The sequence below is a fragment of the Ursus arctos genome, unplaced genomic scaffold, assembly GCF_023065955.2.
Source record: "Ursus arctos isolate Adak ecotype North America unplaced genomic scaffold, UrsArc2.0 scaffold_12, whole genome shotgun sequence".
Taxonomy (NCBI): Eukaryota; Metazoa; Chordata; class Mammalia; order Carnivora; family Ursidae; genus Ursus; species Ursus arctos.
The window spans coordinates 6,000,659-6,015,847 of NW_026622786.1; the positions used below are offsets into that span (position 1 = coordinate 6,000,659).

Consider the following 15,189-nt stretch of genomic DNA (forward strand, 5'->3'; position numbering starts at 1 on the left):
AAGCAGGTCTCATTCCCACTTTCCAACCATAGGACACTGAGGCACATGGTACCTCGGTAACCTTAAGCCTTATAGCTACAGACTGGCAAGCTGGATTTAGAAACCAAGTCTCCTGGCTCTGGGTTCAGTATTTTCCAGCCTTCCCCACCACGTTCCCCACAGACCACTGCTGCATGTGACGGCGGTAGTTTGTCTCTGTTGTGGTTTCATATAAATCGCTATCCTTTTCCAGTAATGTCCATTTTACACTACGCTGTTTACCTAACTGATGAAAATAAATATACTGTTCTGTATAATTCTAGCAAGGCTACACTGTTATTGCAGCAAAAAGGACAAAAACAAACATATCTACATAAATCCCACAAGCAAGTGGATGGGCTGTAGCAGAACTTCTTAAACTTTTGCTCAAAAGTTCTTTAGTGTTTTGTTTTGTTTTTAAGAATCTTCAGCAAGCAGACTTCTGCAATAATAAGTCCCAACTCTGCTATGGGGAAAACTGAGTTTTGAGAAAGATGAAAGAAAAAATAATGATTGAAAAAAAAAAGATGAAAACAATCAAGAAAAACCAGCTCGAGAGTCAACGTACTTTCATTCTAAAGTTCTAACTGTGCAAATAACACACTTTCCATATTAATGTAAATGGCCAAACAAAAGGCAAATAAATATGCTCTTCAGTCCTCACTTTTATAGGGCTTACTACCTGCCTCTGCATGCCCAGCCCAACAAACCTCACTGCCTACCCACACTACTTGCAAGGGCATCACTGGGAGTTTGGCAGGTGCAAACTGCCATCAGTTGCTCACAACTAAGCCTTAAACCAGTTTTTTTTTTTAAGTTCTTTTTTAAGATTTTATTTATTTATTTATTTATTTATTTATTTATTTATTTATTTATTTATTTAAAGAGTGCACGCAAGCAGGAGAGGGGCAGAGGGGGAGAGAGAGAATCTCAAACTTTGCACTGAGCCCCACACTGGGCTCAATCTCACAACTGAGATCATGACCCGAGCCGAAATCAAGAGTCGGGTGCTTAACTGACGAAGCCACCCAGGCGCCCCAAACCAGTTTCTTAACTCTAGCATGGTAAAATATGTCTTACTTTATATGGCATGGTGGTCAAGGTATATATAATTGAACTGGAGTCACGTTTTCAGATGGCAATTTGGCAAGGGGTTGAGTGACATGAAAAGCTCGCTTAATATTATCCATACAATATACAAGCGTGAGGCCTCTGTGGCCAACTGAAAACATCCCCAGACCGATATCTGCCAGTCTATTTGACTTTTGTACTTTCTCTTCAAGTCAAATTTGTCTCCACATCTTAATCTCTTCTCCCTCTTCACCTTCTTACTTCCAATTGTTTCTGCCCTAAAGAATCAATTTCATTTGCTGTATTATCTCTCTTCCTTTTCTCCGATGTCTTCACCATATATTGCTAGAATCTTCCTGTTTTTCCTTTATTTTGTTTTTCTGTTTCATTTGCCTTTTCCCCTTCCCATCCCTTATTTAAGGTGGGGGGGAGGGGGGGTGGCGGGGAGGGCCAGAGGGAGAGAGACAGAATCTCAAGCAGGCTCCACACCCAGCACGGAGTCTCAGTAAAAACTCATTGTGCAAGTACTTTCTATTCAGCCATGATGCCCGTGTGTGCAGGTAGTAGAAAAAGAGTATTCAATACACAACACTCAGGGAGTCCTGATTCCATCACTAGGAGTCTTTGAAGGTGAACTTCACCCAACGAGAGATGACTGGGAAATTTTGGCTTTCGAACAGCTGGTCACTGTTGAATAGACTCAATTGTAGATGTAAAACAAAAATCTGGGAGTGGAGCAGGTGGGAAAAATAGGAATAAGCAGCATCTGTTTCACTGGGTGGAAACAATAGTATACGAAGAGTCAGGTTAAGACGGAGGTAAAGAGAAAATAGAATAATGTCAAACGTTTGAGGTTGAGGGGTCACTTACAACTTAGAAACTGAATGTGAAAAGTTTGACAAGCTAATACGGAACCAAAGATGTCCAAAAACTTTTGGTGCAATGTTCAGCCCTACCTCTACAACCTTCTTAAATACCACACTCACATATAGGCACACATAAGAAGAAAAGAAAGCAAATACCACAGAACGACAAACAGATGAAATTTCTCCCCCATAAGTTAACTATAGCCTAAAAGAGATGGAGACTCAGTGTTAAATATGGCGAGAAGAACCAAGACGATTTACTTTACTGTATACCCTGATACATCAAATCAACCATGATAGTAGGGATTAGAGCACCAGATGCAAAAAATACACGAGTCGAATCGTTGAACGCTACATCAAAAACTAAAGATGTACTATATATTGGCTCTTTGAACATATTAATTAAATAAAATTCACAAGTGCACAATGATTGTCAAAACAAATACTTTAATGATATAGAATGGGGAGGAAATATTCTTTTCCACAGCACAATGCCAGCAAATACACATTGTATAGGAAGGATAAAGTTAGATAGAATTCTTCCAATGTACAAACACAGATGCGGTTATGATGCACCACAGGGATCATTAAAGATGGCAAAATTTTAGAAAAAGACTTTAGAGAAGAAGATCTTCATACATTCTCAGAGAACCCCTTGCCAAAATGCTAATTTTAGAAGAAAATCATGTGTCCTGCTATGAACAGATCTGATAGGCCCTCCATAGCAAAGTAACCAATGAAGCTGTCACAAGAATGGTGATGGGCAAACTTGGACTCTCTTGGTCTCCGGGTGGGCTGAGCTGGGACACACACAGCGTTAACTACGGAGTGTCCTGGCCAGAGGGTTAGGCTGAATTTAGTCAGGAGGAAATGATCAGACAACTTCAGGATGTAGACCCTTAAGCCAAGACATCTGACTGTCCCCTACAAACAAGGAAATGTCAGCACCAGCAGACACAGCCACCTAACGGTGAGGAGATGTTTTGGGTTCAAAAGGACTAAAAAGACAAAAAAAAAAGGAACACATTCTTTTTAGTCCTTTGGAACCTAAAATATCTCTTCTCACTTGTGTTGTCTCTTCTATGTGGTGACACTGACTGTTTGAAGAAAGACAGTCCAGTCATCTTGTTCAATGGTCTACATTCTCAAGTTGTCTGATAACTTCCTCATGCTCAAATTCAGGCTAAACCTTTCCAGCAAGAACACCGCATAGTTAATGCTGTCTGCTCCTAGCGCAGCCCATCTGGTGGCCCAGAATGTCCAGTTTGACTTGTGGTCTTTTTGCATGGTGCTCCTGACTCAGGTTCTCTGCAGGGTGGAATTGAGAGCAGCAAGACTTAAGGTCTGTCAAAACTGTGTCATCTAGTCAGGCATTGATCTCCTGAGGGATTTCTCACAACTGGAGCTGAAGGCTAGAATATCTCTCATCAAAGCAGTCTTTTGCAGTCAAAATCACAGAGAATGGCTTGTGATTGTGATGTTGATTCTCAGCAAAGGATCCCACCTGTGCTGTGTTTGGGCTTTAAGTTGATTTGCTGTTCTAGATTTCTTTTCATCAAGTGGAAAATGATGGGGTTTTGTGATGGGGTTTATGATGGGGTTTTCTTCACATGAGGAATCTCTTAGTTTCTGAAGTACTTGGTATCTGAGAGAGAAAGAGAGAGAAATCAAATGTGAGTCTTGGTCAGATGGCTGAGCCTGGAGGGGTGGCTACCTGGTGACAGATGCCAGGAGCAAGCTGAACCCCTGTCCAGAGAAGGAGCCTAAAGGGGGGAGCCGCAGGCAGCCTGAGGGGGAGAGTGAGAGCCACAGGTCAGAAGTAATACCTCGCTAAACTGAGCGTCAGCCTGTGTTGCAGGATCCAGGGACCCCTGTGCTCCCCCACCCCCCAGCAGGAGCCTGGTGATATCCCAGCTCCAGGCTGCTGTGAGCTTTGGCCAGATCCCAACTACCCCTTCTTCAGTAGCCACTTCACTCTTGAGCCCCCTTCATCAGAAGCCCAAGTGATGGCTTTCTCACACCTCCCAGAGAGGGATGCACCTAGCACCCACCACACACGTTCAGAAACAGACTGCTGTAGGAAGGAGGGGACCCTTGGCAGACAAACACACCCCCTTCTCACCCTTGTCCCAGTCTTCTGAGGAGGAGGCCAGGCTATGGAATGAGACCTAGAATGTCAGAGCCAACAGGGACCTCACCCTATCTCCAAGCTCCTTTCTGCCATGTGCAGATGAGGACCTGTGTCTGAAAACCCTGGCCTGAAACCCTGGCTCAGGCCCTGTGCAAACATGTGGGGAAGGGAGAGGAAAGCCTCTGATCTGGAGGTGTGGGCAAGCAGTAGACATTCTTGGTCACTTGGCTGGACAGGAGCAAGCCCAAAGGGGCAGAGAGAAGAACTCAAGGAGGAGAAACTCAAAGGGGAATTCACAAAAAGAGAGCAGGGGTGTTACCATGGCCCTAGTCATTTTCACTCAGGGACACCAACATTCTCTGAAGGTAATCTCACACAGGATAGCCCTTGGGGCATTTCTAGGACTATTCTCAATGCAGAGACTCACCAAACTCTGAAGTGAAAATGAAAAGGCATTCGTTTTAGCTCTCTAGATTCTCATCCCTTCTTTTCCAAAGTTTCCCTAAGAAAAGAGTCTCTCAGTGTTTACCCTGGTATAAAGAAGGACCTGCAAATAGATTAACATAGGAGAAAGAGACCTAAGCTTCTTTACTGAGATGCTGTATAAGAACAAAATTTGATTAAAATATTTTTTTTGATCTGCAGTGAACCTGCAGGGGGCTGTGAAATCCACTCAGTGACTAGTGAACTGTCGATTTCATTGTCATAGGAGGAAAGAAAGCACTAAATTCTTTGACCTTTGATCAGGGAAGAGATTCTGTTTTGGACTCTGAGTATCTATGTAATATTTATTTTTTTCTTGTCTTTTTTTTTCTTTTTTCCTTTCATTTTCTTTTTTTACTTATTATTCTGTTTCGTTAGCCAGTGTATGGCACATCATTAGTTTTTGAGGTAGTGTTCAATGATTTATCAGTGACGTATAACACCCAGTGCACATCACAACACGTGCCTTCTACATTATAGGGGCTGAGGAGAAACCTAACTCCAGGCAGTCCGGTGTGGCACTCCCAGCTGTGACAGGTTCTCATTTAGTTTTTCTCATGGGGGCTCTTTCTCCTCAGCTTTAGCACTTCTTATTCACATGGAGAAGGTGAGGGTTACGTGTCCTCCTAGGTCAGATTCCCTGAAAGACCCAGGAGGTGAGTCCTTTTGCAAGTGGCTCATTAAGACAGTGCTCCTGGGAGGACGAGGCCTCAGAGTTGGGCAAGCAGGGAAGGAAGGCAAAGAAGCCAAGAGAGTGTGTGGTTTCCGGCAAAGTTCGCGTGTTTGGCGACATGTGTAACTGATGCTGCTCTGCTGAGGAGGGCCATGGGGCCTGCTTCCCCATGGCCATGAGTGGAGGGGAGAGGGGATCTCAGGATGGCCCCAGCAGGAACACAGCAGAGTTCAGATGCAACCAGGTGATGGAGATGGCAGGGCCGGCAGGGTGGCAGTCCCTAGGGAAACAGACGGAAGCCCAGACAGAGGTAGCACCAGCTGTGGGAGTGACCAAACGAGGAAGACAAGGCAGTGTGAGTGTGTTGGGGGGTGCAGCTATCATCTGAAGGACAGCAATAGGAATCCGTGCCCCAAGAGCCACAGGGGGCGTGATTACCTCCGTTCCCTAAGCCAGAGGGCCACGGAATCTGCATGCGAGTCTCCACTGGCCAAACTGCAGTTTTCTCTTGGGAATCTTCTCTTTCATAACACCGAGGGCTTTCCTATGGCCAAAGACTTGACACTCACACTGGCTGTCCCTCGAGGCCTCAGTGGCATCGCCCTCCAGCTTGGGAGGGTTCCTCACGCAGAGGGAAGCATCCAAACCCAGCTCTGGAAGGAAAAGCACATCAGTAGGATCTGCTGTTATTCATGATCTTTCTGATCCTCCACCCACACTGATCTCAAAGGACGACATCGGACAGAAGGAGCAAGGCCATCCGAGTATTCAGAGGGGAGGGGAAGCCAATGGACATGCTTTGATTATTTCCTGTTTTGTTCATCTCTCTCACACTACCTGTAGGGATAAGAATGACAGAAGGCCAATGTGCTTGCAGTTGACAAAAGTGAAATCAGAGAAGCAGAACTGGTAAAAACAAAGAGTTCCGGAGAAGAAAAGACAAAGGCAGGGCAATCAGGCTGGAAAGAGGCTGTGCTATTGGTGCGAAGAGACTGTAGACATCAGCTAAAATCAAAGTTGAAGGGAAGCCTTTGGGGAGCAACCAGGGAAGAGAAAGCTGGGGAGTTGACACAACACGCATCAACACGTGGTGCACTTCACACGTGTACACTCTGGATAATACACACACGGATTATACATCGTGTATGTGACCTGAGATACAAATGTGTGTGTCTGTATGTACGTATGTACCTAATTCAGTAAATGATTAAGTAGGGATCTGGGGGACACGGAACCTAATATTCTAACCTCCCTTCTGGTCAGTTGAAATTGGAAAAAATACACAAATCCAAGGATAATGAGAAAAGGGGTGGAAGAAACAGGTGACTGTTCAACACCACGGAGGGATTACAGGGGGGAGCAGGTGGGAACAAAACAGAGTAAAACCATCTGCCATGGCGTGACAGTTTGTATTCGCCCCCAGTTCATAGGGGTGAATCACAATCCCCAATGTGATGGTTTTGTGGGGTGAGCATCTGGTAGGCAGATGCCCCCTAGAAGGGATCCGTGCCCTATAAAGGAGACCCCACAAAGCTCCCTCGCTCCTGGGAGGACAAGGAAGAAGGCAGCCACCTCCGAACCAGGAAGGCAGCGTCACCAGGCCCCAAATGTGCACCTGTTTGATTGTGGTTCTACCGCACCTGCAGAACTGTGAGATCACAACTTCTGTTGTTGACAAGGCAGTCTGTCTGTGGCATTTTTTTCTCAGAGCCGGAATGCACAAAGAACCCGGCATGGAGCCTGGTTTCCTGCTCAGGCCTCTGTGGAAGGTGAGTCACAGAGAGAGGAACTGAGCCAGCGGGGTGAGTCGGGGCCACGACAGTGGGCGCCATGGAGAAGAGACAGAGAGGCTCGAAGGGGAAGAGAGTAAGTACTTCAAGTTCTAAGGCCCTTGTCGGGGCTGTGCTTCCCCGAACACTCCCTGAGCTCTTTCTCTGGGGCCTCTCCCCGGTGCCACAGTCTGCTGCTTATGTCACCTCCACCTGAGAACTGCATCTCCTCATTTCTCAGGTAGTTCTGACAGAGGAGCCCCAGGCCACCCCAGGCTCCAGGAAGGGGCAGTGAATGCAGGAGGGTAAGGAACGCACGACCCAGGGGAAGGTCAGAAAGCTCAGTCTTCAGGAAATCTGAGCAGAGGTGGGTCCTGATGAAGAGGAAGCTGGGGACGAGGCCCCGGAGATGAGGGGAGATGATGAACTAGATGGAGGATCAGAGGAGAGAGTGACGTGTGCACTTCATGTAAGAAAGGGGCCACTTATGTCCTTAGAAAAGGGAAAAAAGAAAAATAAGTGGGAGACAGTGTTGTGAGGCCAGTATTACCATTGTGACTGTGAGCACCGAACAGGGAAGATTGCCTTGAAAATGTCATAGGAGAGAAAACTGGACACAGGAGCCTTTCTGAGAAAGCTAGGGAAGATGGGGTCCAGTGAATGTGGAGCCGCTGACAACTGCCCCGCCCCCCATGAAACAATGCCCCGAAACCATTTGCTGAGTGCTAAAGCCCCATAGCGACCCACAAATTAGACATGACAAATTCATAGATGTTGTCAAGCAATTTCTGTTGAATCAGGCCCACCAGAATTGATGCCATTTCTTCTTCCCCGCATCGATGGAATGGAGATACTAGTTTTGCGCTTTCCGATGAAGGGACAGAGGGGAAACTAGGTAAGAGGATGAATAAGTTGGCCACTTAAAGAGCTAGGAAGTTGCAAACCCAGGACCTGGGGCAGAGTTGATACTAAACACCGGGCTCTTGCTGACCTCGCTGGATTGGAGCATCATGGGGTTCGACCTCACCCCGTTGCTGCCTCCAGCCACAAGCCTGTGACAACCAACACAGGGACTAGAACTTCCTACTCCCCTCCCTCTCACCTTGGAAGAGTGGCCATTGGTTCCCAGAACCCATCTTGGCATCCAGGCTCCCGATGGCAGAGGAGAGGCCGAGCCTGGCTCTGTTGTCACCACAATCCAACTGGTGTTCCAGCCGCTGTCGCAGAGAATTGGCCACCTGGGTGCTTGGCTGTGTCTGTGCTCCTGACATTTGCACCTCTGCCCTTTGGAAAGTCACGTTTCCATTCGATGGGCCCTGGTGACGAGGAGCCTGCATTGGGGCTGAAGCAAGAAGAGATTTCAATGGGATCCACCCCAGGGCTCCTTAGCTGAGCACTCCCAGAACACCCACATCTGATGTCCCTTCCGGTCTGAAAGACCACCCTGCGAGCAGGTACAAAGGCAAACATCATGTGTATGAAGGAGATGTCAGTGTTATGTCCGAGCCTAGGGATGCTGGGATGGCAGGTGCCCAGCCTGCAAAGTCCCTGAGGTGAAAATCACCCCTTTCACTCCACCAGGCCTTGGCATGGGCACACAAGTTCATTCCTATCATTCCGTTAGTCATAACCTTCTTCCTACAGCCTAGAGAGAGTAGGTCCTAGAGAGTTCTTAGGGCATGGGGAGAAGGAGTTGTCAGTGGGAGCTGGGCAGCATTACAGGGGTGCCAGGCAGCCAAGTGAAGAGCCTCCTGGGCACCCCTTGTGACAACAGAAAAGGCCCAGGACCTCTCAGCTCTCATTGCTTTTGGATGGAGCCTCATGGAGACATTGATCTCTCAGAGGGTCTGGAAGAGCCCCTGGCTCTGCTCACAGGACAGAGTGACTCACAGGGTAGGAGTTGGCAGATGTGTGGCAGGGTCACAGGGATCTCTGGGGGCAGTCTCGCAAATTTTTGTTTACATTTACAACTGTTTCAAATAATTTGGTACAAAAGCAGAGAGGACAGGGCCAACCCCATCCCCACATAGGCCCTGACAAGACCGAGTGGAGAGTAGTGGGCAGTCTGAGCTGGTGCGGGTCTGAGATCCTACTAACCACGGGCCAGGGGTCCTGGGCAAGTGACATGACGTTGCTGAGTCTCAGCACACTCGGCTCTCACAGGAGATGCCACACCGACTGGAGAATGTCCTATGAGGACACAAGGGGCTCCAGCAGAACAGAGCTGCTGGTGAGTGGGCACGGAAAGGGACGTGGCGGACAAACGAAGCAAAGTAACTGTGTGTTTCATTTCTGCTTCCTGAATTGCTGTAATCCTGAGGAGGCCTTTGCTTCTTGGCCCCTCTGAGAGGAATGGGAAACAGGGGAGAAGGTGGTCCTAGGGTGGAGAGACTGTTAACTGACCAAAAAGATGAAGAAACAAAATGTTTCATGGCCAATTTCACTAGACAACATTGACACAGTGAGGAACATCATAGACTCCTTGCTGCTCCTACAAGGTGATTTGATGAGCAAGGAAAGTCGGCTAACAACGCAAATGCTTCTCCCAGAAGCAAAGTCCGAATTGTAGCCTGAGTGGGAAGAAATGAGAATTGGGTGTCAGCCTGCACTCCTGTGCGAGTGTGACCCAAGGGGGTCTTGCTGAGCAGGCAGCACTTTTCTGAAGATTCTGGAGAGGGGAACAACTCTGCTTTGCTTCAGAATGAGGCCAATACCCACGGCAGGTGCACGGACCATTGATCCTTTACATGACATTATGCTACTGAGAGCAACACTTGACGGGGAGAAAATCACTGAAGCTGCACACGGGGTGGAAAGGACACCATCCGTGGAGGATGGAAAACCAGGGCTAGACCTTTGGCTTCACTGAAACCATGGGGTCCATCTAGGACTGGGTGCTCAGGATCTTCTATCTAAATGCTGAGCATTCTGGGCTCCCCAGAAGCCAAAACTTTGAGCTCAGCAACAATATCACAGATGCTGCAAATATGGAGCACATGCAAATCTGTGTGGAGAGCCAGACAGTTTGCAGGACACTACACCAGATATACAACTGGCAATAGAATCTCATGAGTAGCAGAAGTCGGTTCTTACAAATGAAAGAAAGAAAGAGAGAAAGAGAGAGAGAGAGAGAGAGAGAGAGAGAAAGAAAGAAAGAAAGAGAAAGAAAGAAAGAAAGAGAGAGAGAGAGGGAGAGAGAGAGAAAGAAAGAAAGAAAGAAAGAAAGAAAGAAAGAAAGAAAGAGAAAGAAAGAAAGAAAGAAAAAGAAAGAAAGAAAGAAAGAAAGAAAGAAAGAAAGAAAGAAAGAAAGAATAAGGAGAGAAAAGAAAGAGTCCTGTTACCCAGATATCTACACTTGACATAGTGGTGGCTGAAGGTTTACTCTCTTCCCTGCATTTCTCCTCTCTAAACTGACTTGGTACCAAGGGCCTGCACTTGGGAGGGGGCTTGGTGGCAGACGGCAGTCTGGGACAGAAGGAAAGGAAAATTGTCTGACCCACATGATGCCTTTTCTTTTTTTTATACACTCCCTGCCCAGTGTGGAGCCCAACGTGGGCCTTGAACTCACAACCCTATGATCAAGACCTGAATGGAGATCAAGAGCTGGATGCTTAACCAATTGAGCCACCCAGGTAACCCAGTGTTTTTGAAATGAAATCCAAGAGCAGAGTTCTAACCAGTTTGAGTCTCCAGGGTCTGTTGGCAGGGATGCATGTCTCAGCCAATTTAGGTTGTTGGATACAGAGAAGACAGGCTTCCTGACCTCCCCTCCACCCAGGAATGTTGTGCCCCTCACAATGGGAGTACTTACCATCCACATCCAGACCCAAGAAGGTTTCCTGCTTATCAAATGTGAATGAAACACTTGTGTAAGGTCTGCAGGTGTCTGGCAGGTCATGGCCAAATGAAGAAGTCAAATAACAGTCATCCAAGGAGTCCTGTGGGTCTTCATTCTCTTCTGTCACTGGCAGCTCCCTGTGGAGCCTCGTGTGACAGGCAGGACTGGAGATGCAACAAGAAAGTTGAGTCAACATGGAGTCCCAGCTGCTTTGGGCGGCAGGGAGGAAGCACTGGGCACAGAAAAGAAATGTGAAGTCTTCTTCCCATGAACCTTTCTGCCTCCATCTGGGGCCTGAGTGTGGATGTACCGGGGATAGATGAGGCAGGCAGGGAGGGAGCAAGAGCTAGAGGGGATCAGAGCATGGCCAGAATGGGAGACTAAAGGGAAGGAGTCTGAACCACCCCAACACACAGCAGTCACAACACACAGCACACTCAGAAAACAATAAAACCAGCATCAACACTTTTGCATACGTTTTGTTGACATTTACAGAAAGCACCAAGACAACCCCAGACTGGCAGCATTGTAGATTCCTAGAAAGCTCGTGTGTCCGAGGCCTACTTGTCTAAATACTGAGATATGAATTTTTTTACACACTTTTCTTGCCATGAATTCCTGCCAGCGTCATAATACGTAACAAGCAGAGACAGATGTGCATCTTAGGCTGGTCTCAATACAAAGAGAGACCATGAGAATGCAAGAAATCCTGTGATTGATTAGTATACCTGTGTCAATGGCCTGAACCTCCAAATTTGGGACGCATAAAGAAAGGGGCCTATATGAGTACCACAGTGAAACAGAGAACATTGCTAACGGACCATTTTATGGGTGTCTGAATGGGTAAAATAGGTACATTTAGCACTTTCTAGATTTGCCGAGAGCCAAGATCCTCAGACATCACCACTGCATTAAAGCCCATGATTCTTCAGAGTTACCTGGCATAAATCCGTCCTTGGTCTTCTTCCTCCACAAGATCATTATGACTGTCTACAAATAAATACAGACAGGGCCAGTCACGTTCAACAACACCATGTGTACATTCCAATTAAGTATCCGAAACAACTAGCAGACGGACTGTGCGCCGCTTAGCGGGGCAGCAGGATATTGTGAGAGTAACCATCCAGGAGGCCTCAGGTAGTGTCTTGGGAATGTGCCTTGGTTTGCTTTCCTGAGCCATTGGGCATGAGCTCCCTGCTGTGGTAGAGCCACATCTCAAGAGTCTGTGTACAGCGTGAAACGTGTGTTTTGCCACAGATTCTGGGGAACAGCTTACCTACATTCTAAAAACTTAGTGCAACCTTCTCTCATTACCTTATGCCATGAGATAAATGGTTTAAGGGAATTTAGACACAGAGACCAGACTGATGGATGGAATCTGCAAACCCTCATGTCAAAAGAAACCTTTTGTGTACAATTCTTTGTGCTTACAGACATATGAGCCATGCATGGGAGGGGCAAAGGCCAGAATCAGCTGTGCTTCAAGGAAACCTACGAGCAAGCTGATGGTAGAAGTGTTGATGACCTGATACTCTGATGACAACTCAGTGTAGACAGCCAACATAGAGGACACAGACACTGGGAGTCAGAGCAGTCAGGCAGGGAAACAACAAATCGAAAGATGTAGGTAAGGCTGCCAACATCTTTGGACAGGCACAAAAATTCAAGAGACAATATTCAGCTATGAAAATGAGAGCATTGCAGATGAGGAGAGATATTTAATTGAAATCAGGAACAAAGACAGAGACCTCTGCATGTGGAGTACAAGTGAGTGTGAGCTGTCACATCTGCCTTGAATCGAATGTCCTAACTTCTGTCAGAAGCCATAAGCATGGCCTGAGATGAGGAACAAAGGGCAGGTGCCTGACTCACCTGAGGTCTGTGCTAAAAAGTGTATCCTAGAGCCTGACTCAGATCCTTATGTCTACTGGACTTCTACAGAGCAATGACACATTTCTGCACAACCAGAGGTTGGGATCCCAAAAACAGGGGGTCAGCTTGGGGGTCCAGTTGGAGCTTTATCACCTTGACAATGGAGGACTCACTAGCTACTTCCAGAGCAGAACAGATGTCCAGATCTTCTAATGAGGTGATGTCAGCCTTCCTACAAGTCCCGAGGGAGTCAGACCGGTCAGGAAGGGCCGAATAAGTCAAATAGCATTCATCCAGGGAGTCACATGGGGTATCCTCTTCCACCTCTGGCAGCTCTGCAGTGAGCCTGGGAGGGTCGGGAGATCTGAAGTTTAACACAAGAAAAGTAGACACCCCAGCATCCTACTGGTTTTGATGGGAGGCCGAGAAGTATACTCATAACGAAGGGGCACAGCCATGATTAACAGCAAAAACTATTCTCCTGTTACAGGGGCAGAGTGTGGCTGATGTGGGGGCAGTAGGGACAGAGAGAGAACAATAGGTGCTCAGGATAGTGGCCGCAGAGCCAAGCTTCTGAGCAACAAACTGAACGACTGTGGAATGGAACACATAGCTGATAGCGCACATGGAGAATCCTCAAGGTGGCTTCAACACTTTTGCATAAATATTGTTGATACTACCTTGGGTGACCAAGTGAACACAGGCTTTAAAAGACAACATCAACATGGAGAGACCTTGTGTCATCGGTGCCTCTTTCTCATCCTGTGACATGACGTGAAATTTTTTTTAGGTATTCTTTGGCTATAATATATCCTCGGTGTGGTAACACCAAACAGGGAGAGGCAGATAGGCCTCTCACTCTTTTTACAAAAGGAGTGAACAGGGGAATGCAGAGAATCCCAGTGACTGCTAATTCACGAAGTTCCACCCCCTGCAGGTTATTGAAATGAAGGGGTCAGTAAATGGAAGTTAACCATGTAACAAGTGAAGCCACACTTCATGGTTAAACAAAGGTACTTTGTGATTGGAGAACGGATAAAATAGGCATGTCTGGCAGTTTCTGTTTCTTCCTTGAAATGCAGTCCTTCAGTTTAACCACTGAAATAACAACCCAGGATTCTTCAGAGTTACCTGGGGCCTATCGGGCCTTGGTCTTCTTCCTCCTTATGAGAGAATTGATTTTCTGTAAATACATAAAGACAGGGCAGTCATTAAGCAGATCCTGCTCGGTACATTAATAATCTAGAATCTAATACTAGCCAGGCACTCAGATATGCTCAGTGTGAGAACAGGTTTAGTCAGAAGAATATTTCAGGGTGCTTCTGATATTGTTGTATGATAAGTGGCTTGATTTCCTGGCCGGAGGCATTGGGAAAAATTTACTTTTTCTAGGAGATCATCATCACGGTTGCCCTTGGCTTAAGTCTGTGCAAACACTTTACTTACCTTTTTCATACAGATTCTGGGGATCCAGCCTCCGTGCATTCTAAAAGGATTACTGCAGAATTCAGCCTCTGCTCATGAGAGAGCCTGCTTGTTAAACACTTAGTGGAATTTATACACTGAGAGTGAACAGATGGAATGCAAAGACAACCCTCAAATGAAAGTGAGTCTTTGGTGCTACAGAGAACATTGGCTCAATTTGTGTAGTGGGGTAATGCAAAGCACAGCTCTGCTTTGGGAAACGTAAAAACAAGCTATCAGTGGAGGCCCTGAGGGTGGGTTTTCAGACAACTGTTTAGGAAGACAAGTCAACACAAAGGAAAGACAGAGAGGGGTTGGGAAGAGAAAAACCAGTTAACCCTGGATAAGAATGCCAACTGACAGTGGCAGGCATAGATTCCTAAAGGACCTGGCTCAGAGATGACACGTAGAGCTTATTGAAGGTGAGAAGAGAGGTTTCATCCAAATTAGGTCTGACAGACACCTTCTGCGCTCATCTTGCTGAGGTGAGTTGAGTTTGTCCTGCCTCCTTCGCCCAATGACCTGACAGAGAAGCCAACATGACATGGGCAAGCCCTAGGACTAAGAAGAGAGCAAAGCTTCCCGAGACAACTGACATCCGTGCTTCAAACTCAATCATAGAGCCCAGTTCACATCAATATGTCTCTACAGGGCCTCCCCACAGGAATGACCTCTCTCGGCACAGCAGAGGTCTGGGGTACAAAGAACAGGAGATCTATGTGGGTGTCTGGTTGGAGCTTTATTACCTTGACAATGGAGTACTCACTGGCCACTTCTAGAGAGGAACAGACTTCCAGGTCCTCAGGTGAGAAGATGGCGGCGCTTCTGTAAGGCCAGTAGGAGTCAGACAGTTCGGGAAGAACTGAATATGTCAAGTAGTGTTTATCTGGAGAGTCCCGTGAGACGACCTGCTCTACCACCTCTAGCAGCTGTCCGCTGAGCCTGCAGGGTGGGGACAACCGAAGATTAACCTGAGAGGATCTGAAATCCTATGTCCTGGTGGC

At 46.9% G+C, this 15,189-nt stretch overlaps 1 protein-coding gene across 1 annotated transcript in view; it reads right to left on the reverse strand.

The window, feature by feature from the left end:
• Positions 1-2,385: 2,385 nt before the first annotated feature.
• Positions 2,386-15,189, reverse strand: part of LOC125281913 (neuroblastoma breakpoint family member 6-like) — a 29,137-nt gene continuing 16,333 nt past the window's right edge. The window contains exons 15-22 of the mRNA XM_048215821.2: positions 14,952-15,127; positions 13,853-13,904; positions 12,895-13,067; positions 11,788-11,839; positions 10,823-11,013; positions 8,114-8,353; positions 5,681-5,895; positions 2,386-3,600 (exon numbers count right to left, since the gene is read on the reverse strand). Coding sequence (XP_048071778.2) covers positions 5,690-5,895; positions 8,114-8,353; positions 10,823-11,013; positions 11,788-11,839; positions 12,895-13,067; positions 13,853-13,904; positions 14,952-15,127 — 1,090 coding nt within the window. The 3' untranslated portion in view covers positions 2,386-3,600; positions 5,681-5,689. The remainder of the gene's footprint in view (positions 3,601-5,680; positions 5,896-8,113; positions 8,354-10,822; positions 11,014-11,787; positions 11,840-12,894; positions 13,068-13,852; positions 13,905-14,951; positions 15,128-15,189) is intronic.